Source organism: Procambarus clarkii, chromosome 5, assembly GCF_040958095.1.
Source record: "Procambarus clarkii isolate CNS0578487 chromosome 5, FALCON_Pclarkii_2.0, whole genome shotgun sequence".
Classification (NCBI taxonomy): Eukaryota; Metazoa; Arthropoda; class Malacostraca; order Decapoda; family Cambaridae; genus Procambarus; species Procambarus clarkii.
This window is the reverse complement of record NC_091154.1, coordinates 3805951-3821219: the sequence shown is the minus strand read 5'-3', so window position 1 is coordinate 3821219 and position 15269 is coordinate 3805951. Positions and strand designations below refer to the sequence as shown.

The 15269-nt window shown below is 41.1% G+C and overlaps 1 protein-coding gene across 2 annotated transcripts in view; it reads right to left on the bottom strand.

Moving 5' to 3' along the window:
- LOC123765167 (ankyrin-3) overlaps positions 1–15269 on the bottom strand; it is a 134603-nt gene that overhangs the window by 1428 nt on the left and 117906 nt on the right. The window contains exons 7-11 of one of the 2 annotated variants that reach the window (XM_045753655.2): positions 12475–12756; positions 8078–8393; positions 7672–7883; positions 4904–5108; positions 1120–1310 (exon numbers count right to left, since the gene is read on the bottom strand). In XM_045753655.2, the coding sequence (XP_045609611.2) occupies positions 1120–1310; positions 4904–5108; positions 7672–7883; positions 8078–8393; positions 12475–12756 (1206 nt within the window). Of the gene's footprint in view, positions 1–1119; positions 1311–4903; positions 5109–7671; positions 7884–8077; positions 8394–12474; positions 12769–15269 lie in introns of both variants that reach the window. The other variant, XM_045753647.2, reaches the window with a different exon arrangement.

Genomic DNA, 15269 nt, shown 5'->3' with positions numbered 1-15269 from the left:
GCCGTGGACAGGACTCGCGTCCACTCCAAAAACATTTGTTTAAAATTAATTTTTTATCCGATCGGCCTCGGGATAGTTTCTAAATAAGTGCTTTTAGAGTGCGCACAATTTGAAACCAAAATTAAAGAGGCAACACAAACTTGATGTCAGAACGGTTGAAAGATTATAAATACGTTTTTGGGTTTAAATTATAAATTGTAAAATATTTGTTAAAATTCCATTTATTGTGCTATTATTATGGGACTAGTTTTAAAATGCGCGCCTTTAGATTGTGAACAATTTGATACCAAAACGAGCGATGTAACGAAAATTGATGTTATCAAACTGAACGAGTATACACATTAGGTTGTGGTGTGCAAATTGGTGCTTGTTCACGGGTAACTTTAGGCTTTGCTGCAGGGAGTCTCGCCAGGCTTTTGGACATTATATGCATATACACCTGTAGGGAATTTAATTGTGAACACATTGATACCAAAACGAACGACGTAGCACGAGAATTATGGTGAGAAAAAACTAGTACACACATTTAGGCATCGCCCGCACCATCCGCCCCACAACATCAAAGTCTGCGGCACTCATGTACCGTGCACGATAGTGTCAAGCTATTTTAACTAGGGTTCCATCCCTGTGCAGGGAAAGGTTGATGGACACCAGGCCATAAATGTTGGCCCCCTGGCCTATTCACCAGTACCTGGGAACCCAGCTGTAAACCCGTTGGTGCGTTATGTTGGAGAAAAATTAGTCAGGCGTACACGACTACTATAACAATGTTATCTTCTAAATATGCTAACAATGTAGCCTAGTAGTCTATTGCCTTTGTCAACAATCTAGCAAACTTTTGGCTCAAACCCAAGGTGAACAGAAAGTTTAGCAAGTTTTTCACCTCATGCCTTTTATCCTAACAGAAAATAGGTACCCCGAGTTAAAGCAACTGTTGTGGGCTGGGAAAGGTCAGTAGTTGACCCAAGGGACCCTCAATAGACCCAATTACAGAGAGTAAGTCTGTAACACGGACCACCACTCAAGTTATATTATAACCCGGGACCAAACCTTGAAGTAAAAGAAAAGCAGCAGCAGCTTATATTATCCTAACAAATAAGGGGTCAAAGCAACACCAACCTCAGAACATGGGTGAGGGGCCGCTTCATAGGCACGAGAGACGTCTGAGTGTAGAGGATCTTGAGGCACTGGTGCAGCTCCCTGTGGTCCATCGCCAGGTAGTAGAGGTGCAGCAGGCGAGCAAACTTTTGATCGGGGTCAATCAGAAGCTCCTCTTTCCGAATCAGTAGCTGCACATAGTAGTATAGCACCTGCAACGTTAACACTCTTATTAATGTCTTAGACTCTCTCTAAACAGACTCTTGGCTAATTGTCTTTCATCGTGGTACACAACAAAAAACTAGATAAAAAGAATCTTCTAGCAATTTGATAACAGGTGGTGATCTCTAATAGGAATTAGAGTTGCCGAAGGATTAAAGACACCTGTTGAGCAATAAAGCCGAGATCCATGAACACTGAAGAGTGAATAAAGCACAGCAGCAACCAGGCATGTTGCAATACCAAGACAATTTGTTTCCATTCCAGTAATGCCATTTCATTTTTTTGTTCCCAAGAGCACCTTAAGTTGAAGTCTTAAAGTAAACCACTTCAAAAACAATGAAAAAATGGGATAATGTTTAATTATTGGAAATTTAAATTTAATGATGCAAGTGCTGTGCAAGAATGTCTTTTGTGCACTTTAGAACTATTTACCCTCTTTTATGGACAAACTTTACCCGTTAGGACATGCAATCGAGCCGGCAATGATGAAAAATGGGCATCCGACACAATAGACAACACATGCAATGACAGATCGTGTAACATACAGCAACCTGTCCTCGGACCAAGTCCATTCTGTCCAGCGGTCAACCCCAAAGACTTATCAATTTCAACATTGTTATACAAAACTGAACTCTAAAATATAAATTATTATATATTAGCATATTGTGCATATTCAGGCACTGGTTAGGTTAGGTGTTTAGGCTCTGTTGGCCATTATTTGTTACGTGGGTGAATCATTTGTGGTTCAAACTAAATTCGTTAGTGAAACACTTTCTGGAAGTGTTCCAATGTCGTCAGTTGCGAGTCGTGTGCAAACCGTTTTTCATTCATAAACGAGCAGTTTGGCGGGTGCACGGAATGAACTTTGGAGGACTGGATGAATACAGTACATTACAAATTACCTTACAAACACTAGTACCTTTAAAAAATACCTTAAAAATATTAATGTCATCAGTATGGCAAAGTTCAAGTGAAATGCATATTTAGACCACATTTCAAGTCCTTCCCTAAACATTTAAGACTGAGACTGTGCATTCTTTATTCAACCACTAGAATATAGCCACATCACAATGGTCTCAAGATTAGCAACACACACTGGAATCTTGACAATCATCTCCCCCATCTATACTACCGAAACACACACTTCGCTCACAGTCATGCAAACACTACCTATAGAAGATGCACTACTGTAAGGGTCTTTGTACAGAAATGTGACACCCCAAGCTATACCATCCTCCACCGAGTAAGCCACCTAGGGCCCCCCACACCCCCCCCAAAACATACCAGCGATACAAAGATGCGAGAAACAACTACACGGCAGTGAGGAGAGAGGCAGAAAGAAATTTTGAAAAGGGGATTGCAGACAAATGTAAAACAGAACCAGGTCTATTCTATAAATTCATAAACAACAAATTGCAGGTAAAGGATAATATTCAGAGGTTGAAAATGGGAGAGAGATTCACGGAAAATGAAAAGGAAATGTGTGAAACATTAAATGAAAAGTTCCAAAGTGTTTGTACAAAATTAAATCTTCAGGGAACCAGATACAATAAGAATTCCAGAGAACAACAGAGCACATAGGTGTGTCTAGAGACGAAGTGGGGAAAAAATGCTCAAGGAGCTAAATAAGAACAAAGCAGTTGGTCCAGATGGAGTTTCACCATGGGTTCTGAGAGAATGTGCACCTGAGCTCAGTATTCCTCTTCAACTGATTTTTCAGGCATCCCTGTTTACAGGAGTTGTAGCTGATGTGTGGAAAAAGGCTAACATAGTTCCAATCTACAAAAGTGGAAGCAGGGAAGACCCCCTTAATTATAGACCGGTATCATTGACAAGTGTAATAGTCAAAATATTGGAAAAAATAATTAAATCTAAGTGGGTAGAACACCTGGAGAGAAATGATATATCAGACAGACAGTATGGTTTTTGATCTGGAAGATCCTGTGTATCGAATTTACTCAGTTTCTATGATCGAGCAACAGAGATATTACAGGAAAGAGATGGTTGGGTTGACTGCATCTATCTGAACCTAAAAAAGGCTTTCAACAAAGTTCCACATAAGAGGTTGTTCTGGAAACTGGAAAATATTGGAGGCGTGACAGGTACGCTTCTAACATGGATGAAAAATTTTCTGACATAGAAAAATGAGGGCTGTGATCAGAGGCAATGTATTGGACTGGAGAAATGTCACAAGTGGAGTACCACAGGGTTCTGTTCTTGCACCAGTGATGTTTATTGTCTACATAAATGATCTACCAGTTGGTATACAGAATTATATGAACATGTTTGCTGATGATGCTAAGATAATAGGAAGGATAAGAAACTTAGATGATTGTCATGCCCTTCAAGAAGAACTGGACAAAATAAGTACATGGAGCGCCACTTGGCAAATGGAATTTAATGTTAATAAATGCCATGTTATGGAATGTGGAATAGGAGAACATAGACCCCACACAACCTATATATTAGGTGAGAAATCTTTAAAGAATTCTGATAAAGAAATAGATCTAGGGGTGGTTCTAGATAGAAAACCATCACCTGAGGACCACAAAGAATATTGTGCGAGGAGCCTATGCCACGCTTTCTAACTTCAGAATTGCTTTTAAATACATGGATAGCGATATACTAAAGAAATTGTTCACAACTTTTGTTAGGCCAAAGCTAGAATATGCAGCAGTTGTGTGGTGCCCATATCTTAAGAAGCACATCAACAAACTGGAAAAGGTGCAAAGACATGCTACTAAGTGGCTCCCAGAACTGAAGGGCAAGAGCTACGACGAGAGGTTAGAGGCATTAAATATGCCAAAACTAGAAGACAAGAAAAAGAGGCGATATGATCACTACATACAAAATAGTAACAGGAATTTATAAAATCGATAGGGAAGATTTCCCGAGACCTGGAACTTTAAGAACAAGAGGTCATAGATATAAACTAGCTAAACACAGATGCCGAAGAAATAAGAAAATTCACTTTCGCAAACAGAGTGGTAGATGGTTGGAACAAGTTAGGTGAGAAGGTGGTGGAGGCCAAGACCGTCAGTAGTTTCATAGCGTTATATGACAAAGAGTACTGGGAAGACGGGACACCACGAGCGTAGCTCATCCTGTAACTACACTTGGGTAATTACTCACACACCACACCTGCTATACCAACACCCTTAACGAGGCTTCCTTATGCCAGTCACTGTATACTTTTGTCTATACACATACAAATTCTTTTATCACATTAAGCTCACCATCAAAGTTCAAATATATTATCTTACATGGTTTGTCTGCCTAAATATGCCATATGCACATATTTAATATATTCCATTCAAACCTCTGATGCATTAGGATGGTACTTAACATTCTAACAACTTTCACCAACAAACTAGTTGCTTGCCACTAGCAAAGTTTTATTCTATATAGAGTACTGTATACATATAAAAGCTCAAAACTTTCTAAAAATCCTTTATTTACCTTCAAAACCAAAGGCAAAGTAAATGTCTCAAATACCTTGCACTACAGAAGCCACAGATAAACATTAATTTATCCAGTTACGGCAATATTTAATACTAATGCCACAAATACCACAAGGCAGCACCTGATTGGACGACTTCTTGAGGAAGACGGACGACTGCGAGTGGCAGATCATGGGTTCAGTCGTGGAGATGTTTATGTTAGGGTTGGCGCCATACTGAAGGAGGGTCGTGGTCAAGTCGTAAACGTGATCCAAGTCGGTGGAGGTTCGAGCATTCTGCACCATGTCCATTAGCGAGAGCAGAATGTGTTGCGTTCGCTGACTGAATCTACGAGAGAGAGAAGAGGGTGCAGAAAATGTAGCAACTTTTAGTATGTAGCAACGAGTGTTACAGTAGGTGTTCTTAAAAGGGAGTAAATGACTTTCCTCTATTTGCTGAAATTATTACATAACCAATTTCCCCCTCCTCCCCCCCAATTAGCATTATATTCTAACTGCTTATGTCTCCATAATTACAGAAAAATGCCTGTTATTCCACCCAAGCTTTGCTTTAGCATTTGCCTAAGCCAGCTTAAGGAAAACTTCTTTAAAGTACTTGAAGGCCTGCTTGAGGACGCTATGCCCCAAAATCGATCACAAGGCTAGAGTAGTTAACAGATGGAATGTGTTAGGCAGTGATGTGGAGGAGGCTGACTCCATACACAGTAGAGCCCAATAGGCTCAGGAATCTGTACATCAGTTGATTGACAGGTTGAGAGGCGGGACCAAAGAGCCAAAGCTCAACCCCCGCAAGCACAACTAGGTGGGCGAGTACAAGGTATGGCGACTTACAAAACTGTCGCCGTTCTAGACAAGGAGTCGATAACCTTCACGTATGTACCTTCAAAACTGCCTCCCTAAGCCGTCTTGGCAAAGATTAAGGCTAAGCTGTAGTGAATAACCATTTTCTATACTCTGTAGTTATAAGCAGTCTGAAATATAACACTGACCAGGAAAAAATATTAAATTGTTACACTGGTGTTGTATATAAAATGGCACACAATCTAGAGCAAGATGAAAACGTCAAACCAAGATATTAAAAAAAAAAAAAAAAAAAAAAAAAAAAAAAAAAAAAAAAAAAACTTAGTTGCATACGAATGCAATCGTAATTCAAGGGCGAATGGTACCCAAGTAGTAGCAGGTCAAGGTGTTCACGATTCAATCTAGTACTTTTGCCAAAAGGTAAGAAGTGTCTCCGAAAAGAGGAGAAGCATAGTTCACACAAATTAGATTCAAAATAAGATTTACATTGTCCTATCTATACAAGTTACTCATGCTTAGAAAATTTATGTGCAAACCAATCACTACCAACTACCAATGAAACTTTTGGGTCTCTACAGCATCCAGTTCAAGATCCCTGTAGCAAGTTCAGACACCAAATTAAAGCATTGGGTCAACTTAGTTATATTTTCAATCTCTGCAAATAAGTAAAGTAACTTTTCTGGTGGATACCAAGTTGCTCCTAGCTTCTTTGGCATCACTAAGCCTTGACCCAGTACACTGAGCTTTTGAGACCATCTACTGTGAACCAGGACCAGATACAGGCTCACTCTACAAGACAAGATCAGCAGCTAATCTGATCAACCCCAGAATCATCATGTGCATAGCTGTTATGAAACTAGCAATTGCTCAAATGAAATTAGAGACTAGTAGACCGAGGAACAACCTGCCATCATCGCCGTTGTGTAAACACCTTCACTGATGCGGCCAACTACTGGTAGACGGCTGACGGGTCATATTTATGGGCAAACTCCTCTCAGCCCATATTTATGGGCTGTAACTCACAGGTACCTATTTACTGCTAGGTGAACAGGAGCAACACAGTGAAAGGCACTGCCCATTTGTTTCCGCCTCCACTGGGGATTGAACCCGGAACCTCAGAACTACGAATCCCTGTTGTTCACTCGACCGTCAGGCCTGGCAAGTTATGCAACCGAAAGCTAATTATAGATTGAAAAAAATATAAATTTTACATTCATTACCATACGAGCTTCAGGAAACTAATTTCCAGGCAACCTGTGGGAATTCACTATACAATCTGCAGTAGGGGGGGGGGGGGGGGGCAGATTAATTTGTTCATCCAAGAAATGGACCACTGAAACTAAAATATGTCAGCACAATTAAGTTTACCTCACATTAACATCTTTTCAGCCAGATTTCACACCAAGTTTCCTCTTCTACTGCTGTCAAATAGTTGGCTTTAGCACTATACATAACCTATTCTCTCAGCATTTCCAATTTGTGAGAAACTGCATTAAATCTGCTAAAGTACACCCAACAATCATTAGCTACATAGGAAGAACCAAAATGACAGTTACAAGAGTGAGAATCAAACACTAGATTACACACCTCCATTAAACTTGGAAGCAAAGAGCAAAAAGGAAAAAGTTTACACAGCTGCAATTTGAGCAACAAGATCTCTAAAATAACTAGTCGAGCCTGGCCTCAGGCTGGGCTCGGGGAGTAGACACTCGCATACCGGGAGAAGGGCTCGGGTTCAGGCAACCAAGGGAGAGGGGCTCGGGTTCAGGCAACCAAGGGAGAGGGGCTCGGGTTCAGGCAACCAAGGGAGAGGGGCTCGGGTTCAGGCAACCAAGGGAGAGGGGCTCGGGTTCAGGCAACCAAGGGAGAGGGGCTCGGGTTCAGGCAACCAAGGGAGAGGGGCTCGGGTTCAGGCAACCAAGGGAGAGGGGCTCGGGTTCAGGCAACCAAGGGAGAGGGGCTCGGGTTCAGGCAACCAAGGGAGAGGGGCTCGGGTTCAGGCAACCAAGGGAGAGGGGCTCGGGTTCAGGCAACCAAGGGAGAGGGGCTCGGGTTCAGGTAACCAAGCCAGCCAAAACTTTACTACCTACCTAACATTGGGGTCAAGGCCGTGCTGCAAAAGAATTACCAGCAACTGCCGGATGAACGTGAAGGCTCCGGCTTTCTCCTCTTCACGGGAGAGGGAGATGTTCTCGCTGGCGGTGAACATGAGCACGTGCAGAGGTGTCAAGTTGGAGCGTGACGAGCAGTTCGGGTTAGCACCATGCTTGCACAATATTCTCACACAATTTAAGTAGAACACCTGCAAGAAAAATATTTCTAGTAACACATCCATTTGACACTTCAAGTGGTTATATATATATATAAAATTATGTACAAGAGGCCTGCTAGATACACTACTGTAATTGACAGTAGTTGCTCTTACAACTACAACCCCCCCTTGAAGAGTTGCTCTTACCTCCCCCTGTTGCTACCAATCTCCATCCATTTACTCGCCTTCATGGTGTGTGTGAAGTGGTGCAGAGGATCCTTATTGATGAGCGGCACGAGGCACACCATTAACGACACCGATCCATCCCTGCCCACCAAATTGGGGTTCCCACCGTAGTGCAGCAGCATGTCCAGGAGCTCGTAACGAAACTCCCAGTCTCGAACATGGCGCAAGACGCAAGCCAGGGCCGAATTACCCTGTTGATTTATGCTTGGCGATGCCCCATTTTGAAGTAGATAGCGAACTATGTGAAGCATGTCCCACTTATTCCAGGGAGGTGGGTCGTGGTCATACCCATATCTAGCTTCCTCCAATGCATATCTACAAGATCAGAAACAATGCCACAATTACATTTTGGGATTTATACAAATATTTCCATTACGGTATACAAGCACACAGCAAATTTTGAGGTGTGCGCTATTAGAACACAAAGGAGGCAAGTAGCCAAGAAACTGAGAATTTGAAAAGTCTCACTTTATTAAAAGTGTTTAATAAAGTACTTTAATATGCATGCCAAGGGTAGCTTGCTTGCCTAACTGACTTGCCACGTTCTTTTTTCCCTGTGACTGCAAGGGCAGTCCACTTCAAAACCGACAAGCAAAACTAAACTCTGCCTTGGCAACACTTTATGCACCCTTGCAAAACTTCACTAACAAAACAAGTGAATCTCTTGTTCTTGTTAAAGAACAAGAGATATTTTATATTCTCCAAGATTCTACATCAGTTTTAGTTATCAAAAGTATCTTTAAAGTCTACAATATCTTAAGTCTTAGCCTTTCCTCATGCAATGTCTCCCTCCTTATCTACCTCCTTTTTTGTCTGCAGGTCTGGATTCACTCTAGACCTGTCAGTCCCTGAGTTCTGCCATTTTCAGGGTAAACAAGGATGGTCATTAACCAAACCAGGTTAGTAACTGAACACTAGAACAGTGCAAGTACTGTATTTGACATTACTTTAAATTTACAATGCCTCAAGGTGCAATATCCAAGATATACTTTTACAACAACAAATTGACAAACATTTCAATACATTTTTAATACATTCGAGTACACTTTACATAAGTGGATACATCAGCAGACAACTTCCAACTCCCGTTAGAAGGCCGAGAGCTGTCTCCGTCCCATAGCCTGCAGCAAGCTTTACCATGCTAGTGTTAGAAGGCCAAGAGCTGTCTCCGTCCCATAGCCTGCAGCAAGCTTTACCATGCTAGTGTTAGAAGGCCGAGAGCTGTCTCCGTCCCATAGCCTGCAGCAAGCGTTACCATCCTAGTTTTCCCTGGAACACTACTCGCCAACCTTGGCAATTATTGCTCCGTGAACGGTGAAATGGTTAAAGCTTAGCACCTAGTCAAGCCTCCCTGGCCACGAATCTCGCCCAGACCCAATCACTTCAAGAAGAATGTGCCGCCACCACTCTACCACGGCCTATAAATATTCGTGAAGCATCCCTAACCACATGCATTACAGTTAAAAAAAAGAGACACTGGTTTATTTTGCAACCTATTTTTAATTATCTAGCATTAGTAGTTTACCATGTTATTCAAAATAATTGTGTAGCAGGGTCAGTATGAATAGTTTGAGTCTCATATTTACAGTGAATACGGTACAGGCACACGGCAAAGTAATAGACGTGACAACTTTGTTACACTAGAAAAAAAATGCTAACTGCACACAGCAACTTTTATAAGCATTACATCATATACTTAAGGGGGCCAGGTGCTCAGAAATATTCATCCAAATATGAAATAGAAATTTTTATAGAAAAATTTCTATAATTTCTATATAGAAAAATAGAACTTTTATAGAAACTTGTTTGCTTTAGCGGTGTGAAAGTTTCATCCAATATTTTCAGAAATGAATTTGACTTTTTTAAAAGAACATTTTGTTGACATGAACAGCTACTAACGGGAACCGAGGAATAATGCAGTAATAGAGAGATTCATGCACCTGTCCGACGCACAAAGAGTAGTAGTAGTAGTAGTAGTAGTAGTAGTAGTAGTAAGAAGTGTCCACAAAGTGGATATGCAACTGGTGCCTTTATAGCATTGCTGAGTAATACACAACACAGAATGAATATGTTATGCTGTATTTGGTTATATAAACAATGCCTGATGTTGTAATTCGTTACTTTCACCAATATCCATTTTTAGGGGGGGGGGGGGGGGGGGGGGGGGTGGGGGGGGGGGGGGTTGAAATTTGTATTTTTTGTTTTCTTTCTTTGATTGTTTGTCATCTGATTTTATTGTAACTTCTACATCATGGAGAATGCATACCAGTCAATGTGAAGCTAGAATGAAATTAGTAAACAGATTTGTCATAGCTGGCAGGACTTTTGACTGAATTTTGTTGGACTGATTTTTTCAAAGATTACAAATTATTTTCTTTGTGTAGGTCGTCTGACCTAACCTTTAGGTTGCCTAACAGCCAAGTAGACTGTTTCCGATTCATAGTCCTAAGGTTCCGAGTTCAAGCCCCAGTGGAGGTGGAGACAAATGGGCAAAATGTTTATTTCACCCTGATGTCCCTGTTACCTAGCAGTAAAGAGGTACCTGGGAGATAGACAGCTGCTATGGGCTGCTTCCTGGGGTTGTGTATAAAAAAAAAAAAAACCTGGTCGAGGACCAGGCTGCGGGGACGCTAAGCCCCAAAATCGTCACGATGAGCTTGAGAAGGTCATTTTGATTATGGACCAGATTAGGGCTTTATCCTCAAAGTCTTCACATACATCCCCTAAATCCTTATAATTATCCCTATATTTGTTTGTGTGTTTGTTTGTGGGGGGGGGGGTATTTTCTTTATTTCAAAACACTGACCAACAACTCACATTCTAGTAGAAATGCCATGCAATATTTATTAAAACTTACAAGATAAATTCAACTTTATTGTTGATAAGCTTACCTTCCTTTTTCTGTATGAACAGGATTTTCAACTTTGAAATTTAACTAAAAATTCAGTTTTGAGCAATTATCACCATTTTTACACACAGTATGTGCAAATTTTGTAGTTCTAAGGTTTCTATTTATCGTTTATTCATAAACCCATAACTCTGAGTTACACATTTTGTGTCTAAATTTCACACATGTATTTTGAAGGCCTTTTTTTTTTTTTCACCAGTAAGCTATACTCTAAATTTTATACAGTAGAAAATGAACGTTACATGCCGTTCCGAGCCCATAATGAATAAAATTGGTGACATTTTATATAAGATACTCATTTTTGAAATTTTATTTTATTTTCTGATCACATTATGACGTTGATCTATTACAAAACGGAGCATTTACCATGTAGATTATGCACAAGAGAGATTTAGTGAGGAAAGTTGATAAATGGTTGATCAATTGTGCACCGAGTCCCCCAAAGTGCGATCTTCAAGTGGCTTTATCCGCTGCACTCCGCAAAGCACCTAAACCCTTACACTGCTCAGCATAAGGGGGCATAATTTGAAAAATATTCAAATTATGTAAACATGGCTTAAAAATGTTGAACAGCTGTCTGTTCTGCAATCCCTATAGAATTTATTTTCCACAAACTCAACATTTGGAGTTATAATTTGTTAAATTTGCACATATTTCAAATGCAATATTGACAAGTTTTTTTTTTTTTTACAGTAAACAATACTGAAAACCTATATTCTAAAATATATGAAAAAGATCATACGTTATTCTGAAAGCATAACAGTAAACACCAAATGAACAATATATTTTTTATTTTTGCAGCCGATTTCAAAACATGAAGTTTTCAATATTCAATTTTATGATTATGTTTTATTTTCTTGTTTTTTAAGTTACACTGGTATCATTTAGACAAAGCTGGAGTATTTGCCTAGTAGATTATGCAAAACACATTTGAAAGTTACAGAAAATTAAAAAAACTGAGCTCAATGTCACATCATTCGATGCTTTGTGCAGTTTAGGAGTTATGGCACTCTGAGGGTTGCAATTTTTTTTTTTAAATTAGGCCATATTTAAGTTTTTTTTTTTTAAATGTTTCCATCGATCTTTGTGATGTGAATGAAAATGATTGAGTTTGGAAACATTTGGCATTAACATTAGCTGAACCTTCATAAAAACAACAAAAATATATCCTTAACAACTGCACCATAAAATTTTTGCCAAAAACAGGTGCATAGTCCAGGGATTAATAAGGGGAAAACACAAAATGTAGCAGTACACACATTCAGTTAATGGTGGACCAAAAGCCATGTTTCCTATCTGTCGAAAAATGCTTGTTTGCGACTTGAGAACTAGAGAGTTGCCGCCAAGAGCAACTTTAGACCTGTAAACTAAATGGGAAACAAAGCAAGCAGAAGGTAAAGGGATGAGGGAGGAGGAAGTAGTGGAAGACGAATAGCGTCCATGACCAAGTGAACCTTTAATACAGATGCACACTACTACAGTACTTACCTCACTATAAGAGCGTGTAGTGGTGTATTCCCGAGAGAGTCTGCAGTGTTTATGTGCTCTTTGAGGCCGTGCTGTAGGAGCAATTTCACAGTCTCCAACGTGTCTTCTGCACTCTTTTTACCCAGGAGGAAAACTACATGGAGAACGGTCATCTGCTGCGTGTATGTGCGCACGGTGGTTTCTGCGCCGCACTGGATGAGCAGATCAAGGAATTTGAGGTCATGGAGAGCAGCCTGATGAATAGGGTAGTACTCATCGTAGCACTGGTTGATCTCGTCCGATCTGTCAAAAACTCTGCCAAGTTAAATGAAATGCCATGCCCTACTAATATAAAATAAACTAATCTCGGCAAAACCTAGGCCCACTTGTTATTCACCTACAGGATAATTTATTACAACTAGGAATGACAAATTTTAGGACATTAATGAAGAGCAAGAACCAGCCATTGTGTGCACGTCAACCTTGCCAGGTAGAAGAACAATTATTGCTTAGTCTACTAGGAAGTTTCTCAACATGAATCTCTGAACAGAAGGCAAGAAGTCTTAAATTAACAAGCAACTTCACCGACTTAAGTTGTCGCAAAGAGAAGCGAGCAAATTAGCATTAGGGCAAGAGCGTGTGTAGGAGAGCCAGTAGGCTCTCCTACACACATGGCAGGTGTAATAAAGGCAGGTGGAGCAATGGTGCTCGACAACTTCAGTAACTCCCACAATTGTATTGCTAATGGCAGGCTTTTTATCAAGCCAAAAACTACTAAAAAATGGAGAAATGGCAACACCATAGCCTCAAGACCTTATTTGTGGAAATTTGGACCCATATAGCTATTTACCAGTTTTGAAAACTGCATTTGTGCTCGTTTTTTTTTTTTACCACACTGTAGCAAATTCAGAGCCATTAAAAATTTTGGACTACAGTACAGCATTGCAAGTAACTAACCAAACCCATATGTGAAATTAACACTTTCCCTGTCTCATGACAATGCATTACCAATTTTTCTGCCGAGTTCTATCGTGACATCATTTGCAACCAATAAAATATTTGTATAAAACTAAATTTTTATCCAATCGACTTTGGGATAGTTTCAAAATGAGCACCTTTAAATTGCACACAATTCGATATCAAAATGAAAGATGTAACATGAAACAATGTCAGAACACCTGAAAGATTATAAATACTTTTTGGGCAAAATTTTAAAATTTGTTAAAATTCTATTTATTGTGCTACAGAGCACCACTTGGTTTCCGAACTTTAGTTATCCGAAACTTCCAGTTTCCCGATTGGGGTTGGGGAGTCATGCTACACGAACAAAGTTCGGGTAGGAAGCGGTCCGCCAAGCGTCGTGCCGGCCCGTGGTGATGGGTGGGAGATGGTCCAGTTTGCCCACTGCCCGTGTTGGGCGCCACTACTCTAGAGTGTCTTCTACCCGGTGATTTCACAGATTCACGGCCTATTATTCCTGTTATTTTGATTTGTCATGAGGCTGGAGAGTTCATTCTGTGATTTTGTTTTACATATTTGCACAATCAAGAAACATCTGTGCACCATGTCGGCTCCAAATGCACGCATTGCATCAATGATTGCTGACTGGTGGGTGGATGGATGGGAGCTTAGGTGGGAGGCAGTATGAGAGAGAGGGGGAGAATAAGTGAGAAAGGGAGGGGAAGGTAGGCAGGAAGGAAGTAGTGAGGGGGGGGATGGAAGAATTAGGGAGGGAGGGAAAGGCAGGCAGAGAGGCAGGCAGGCAGGAACAGGCAGGCAGAGAGGCATGCAGCCTGCCTTTCCCTCCCTCCCTAATTCTCCCTCGCTACTTTCCTCCTAGCATCTCTCCCTACCTTCCCCTCCCTCCCTTTCTCACTAATTCTCCCCCTCTCCCACTATTTCTCCTCTCTCACTAATTCTCCCCCCCCCCTGTTGGTGGATTGGTGAGGGAGGCAGTAAGGAAGGATTTGCTGACCAGGCGATGGTTGCCAAACTTATCGCCCATATTGAATTACAAATTTTAATCTTAGTTGTAAAATATTTATGCCAAAATGTTAATTTTCATATATTAATATACATTATTAATCATTAACATGTTATATGATTTCCTATTTATTAATTAAACAAATATAGTTTTATTTATGAATTATGCACAGTTGGCATCTGTGAGCAGGCGCTGACAGACATGTCCGCCTCTACATAGCCTCGACCCCGTTAGTACTTCCCGACCCTGTTAGTAGCTCCCCTCCTCCATAGCCTGCTGTTCTCATGTTACGAGGAAGGCAGTGAGGGAGGGATGGCAGGCATTGAGGGGGAGAGGCATAGAGGGGGAGAGGCATTGAGGGGGGGAGAGGCATTGAGGGGGGAGAGGCATTGAGGGGAGAGAGGCATTGAGGGGGGAGAGGCAGTGAGGGGGGAGAGGCAGTGAGGGGGAGAGGCAGTGAGGGGGAGAGGCAGTGAGGGGGGAGAGGCAGTGAGGGGGGAGAGGCAGTGAGGGGGGAGAGGCAGTGAGGGGGGAGAGGCAGTGAGGCATTGAGGGGAAGAGGCAGTGAGGGGAAGAGGCAGGCAGGCAGAGAGGCAGGAGATGCAGTGAGAGATAGAAGCAGTGAGGGAGGGAAGGGTGGGGGTGAGTGAACGCAATTACACAATGAACTTTATTTCATTTGTTGCATTTATGCTATGAATCTGTCGATTTTTTCCCTTTGGAATTTTTTTGTTAAATTAAAAAAAAATTATCTCTCCATTTTCCTCCATTCTTGTTTACGAACTTACACGATAACCGACGGGTATCGTCCCCAAGGGGTTCGGAAACCAAA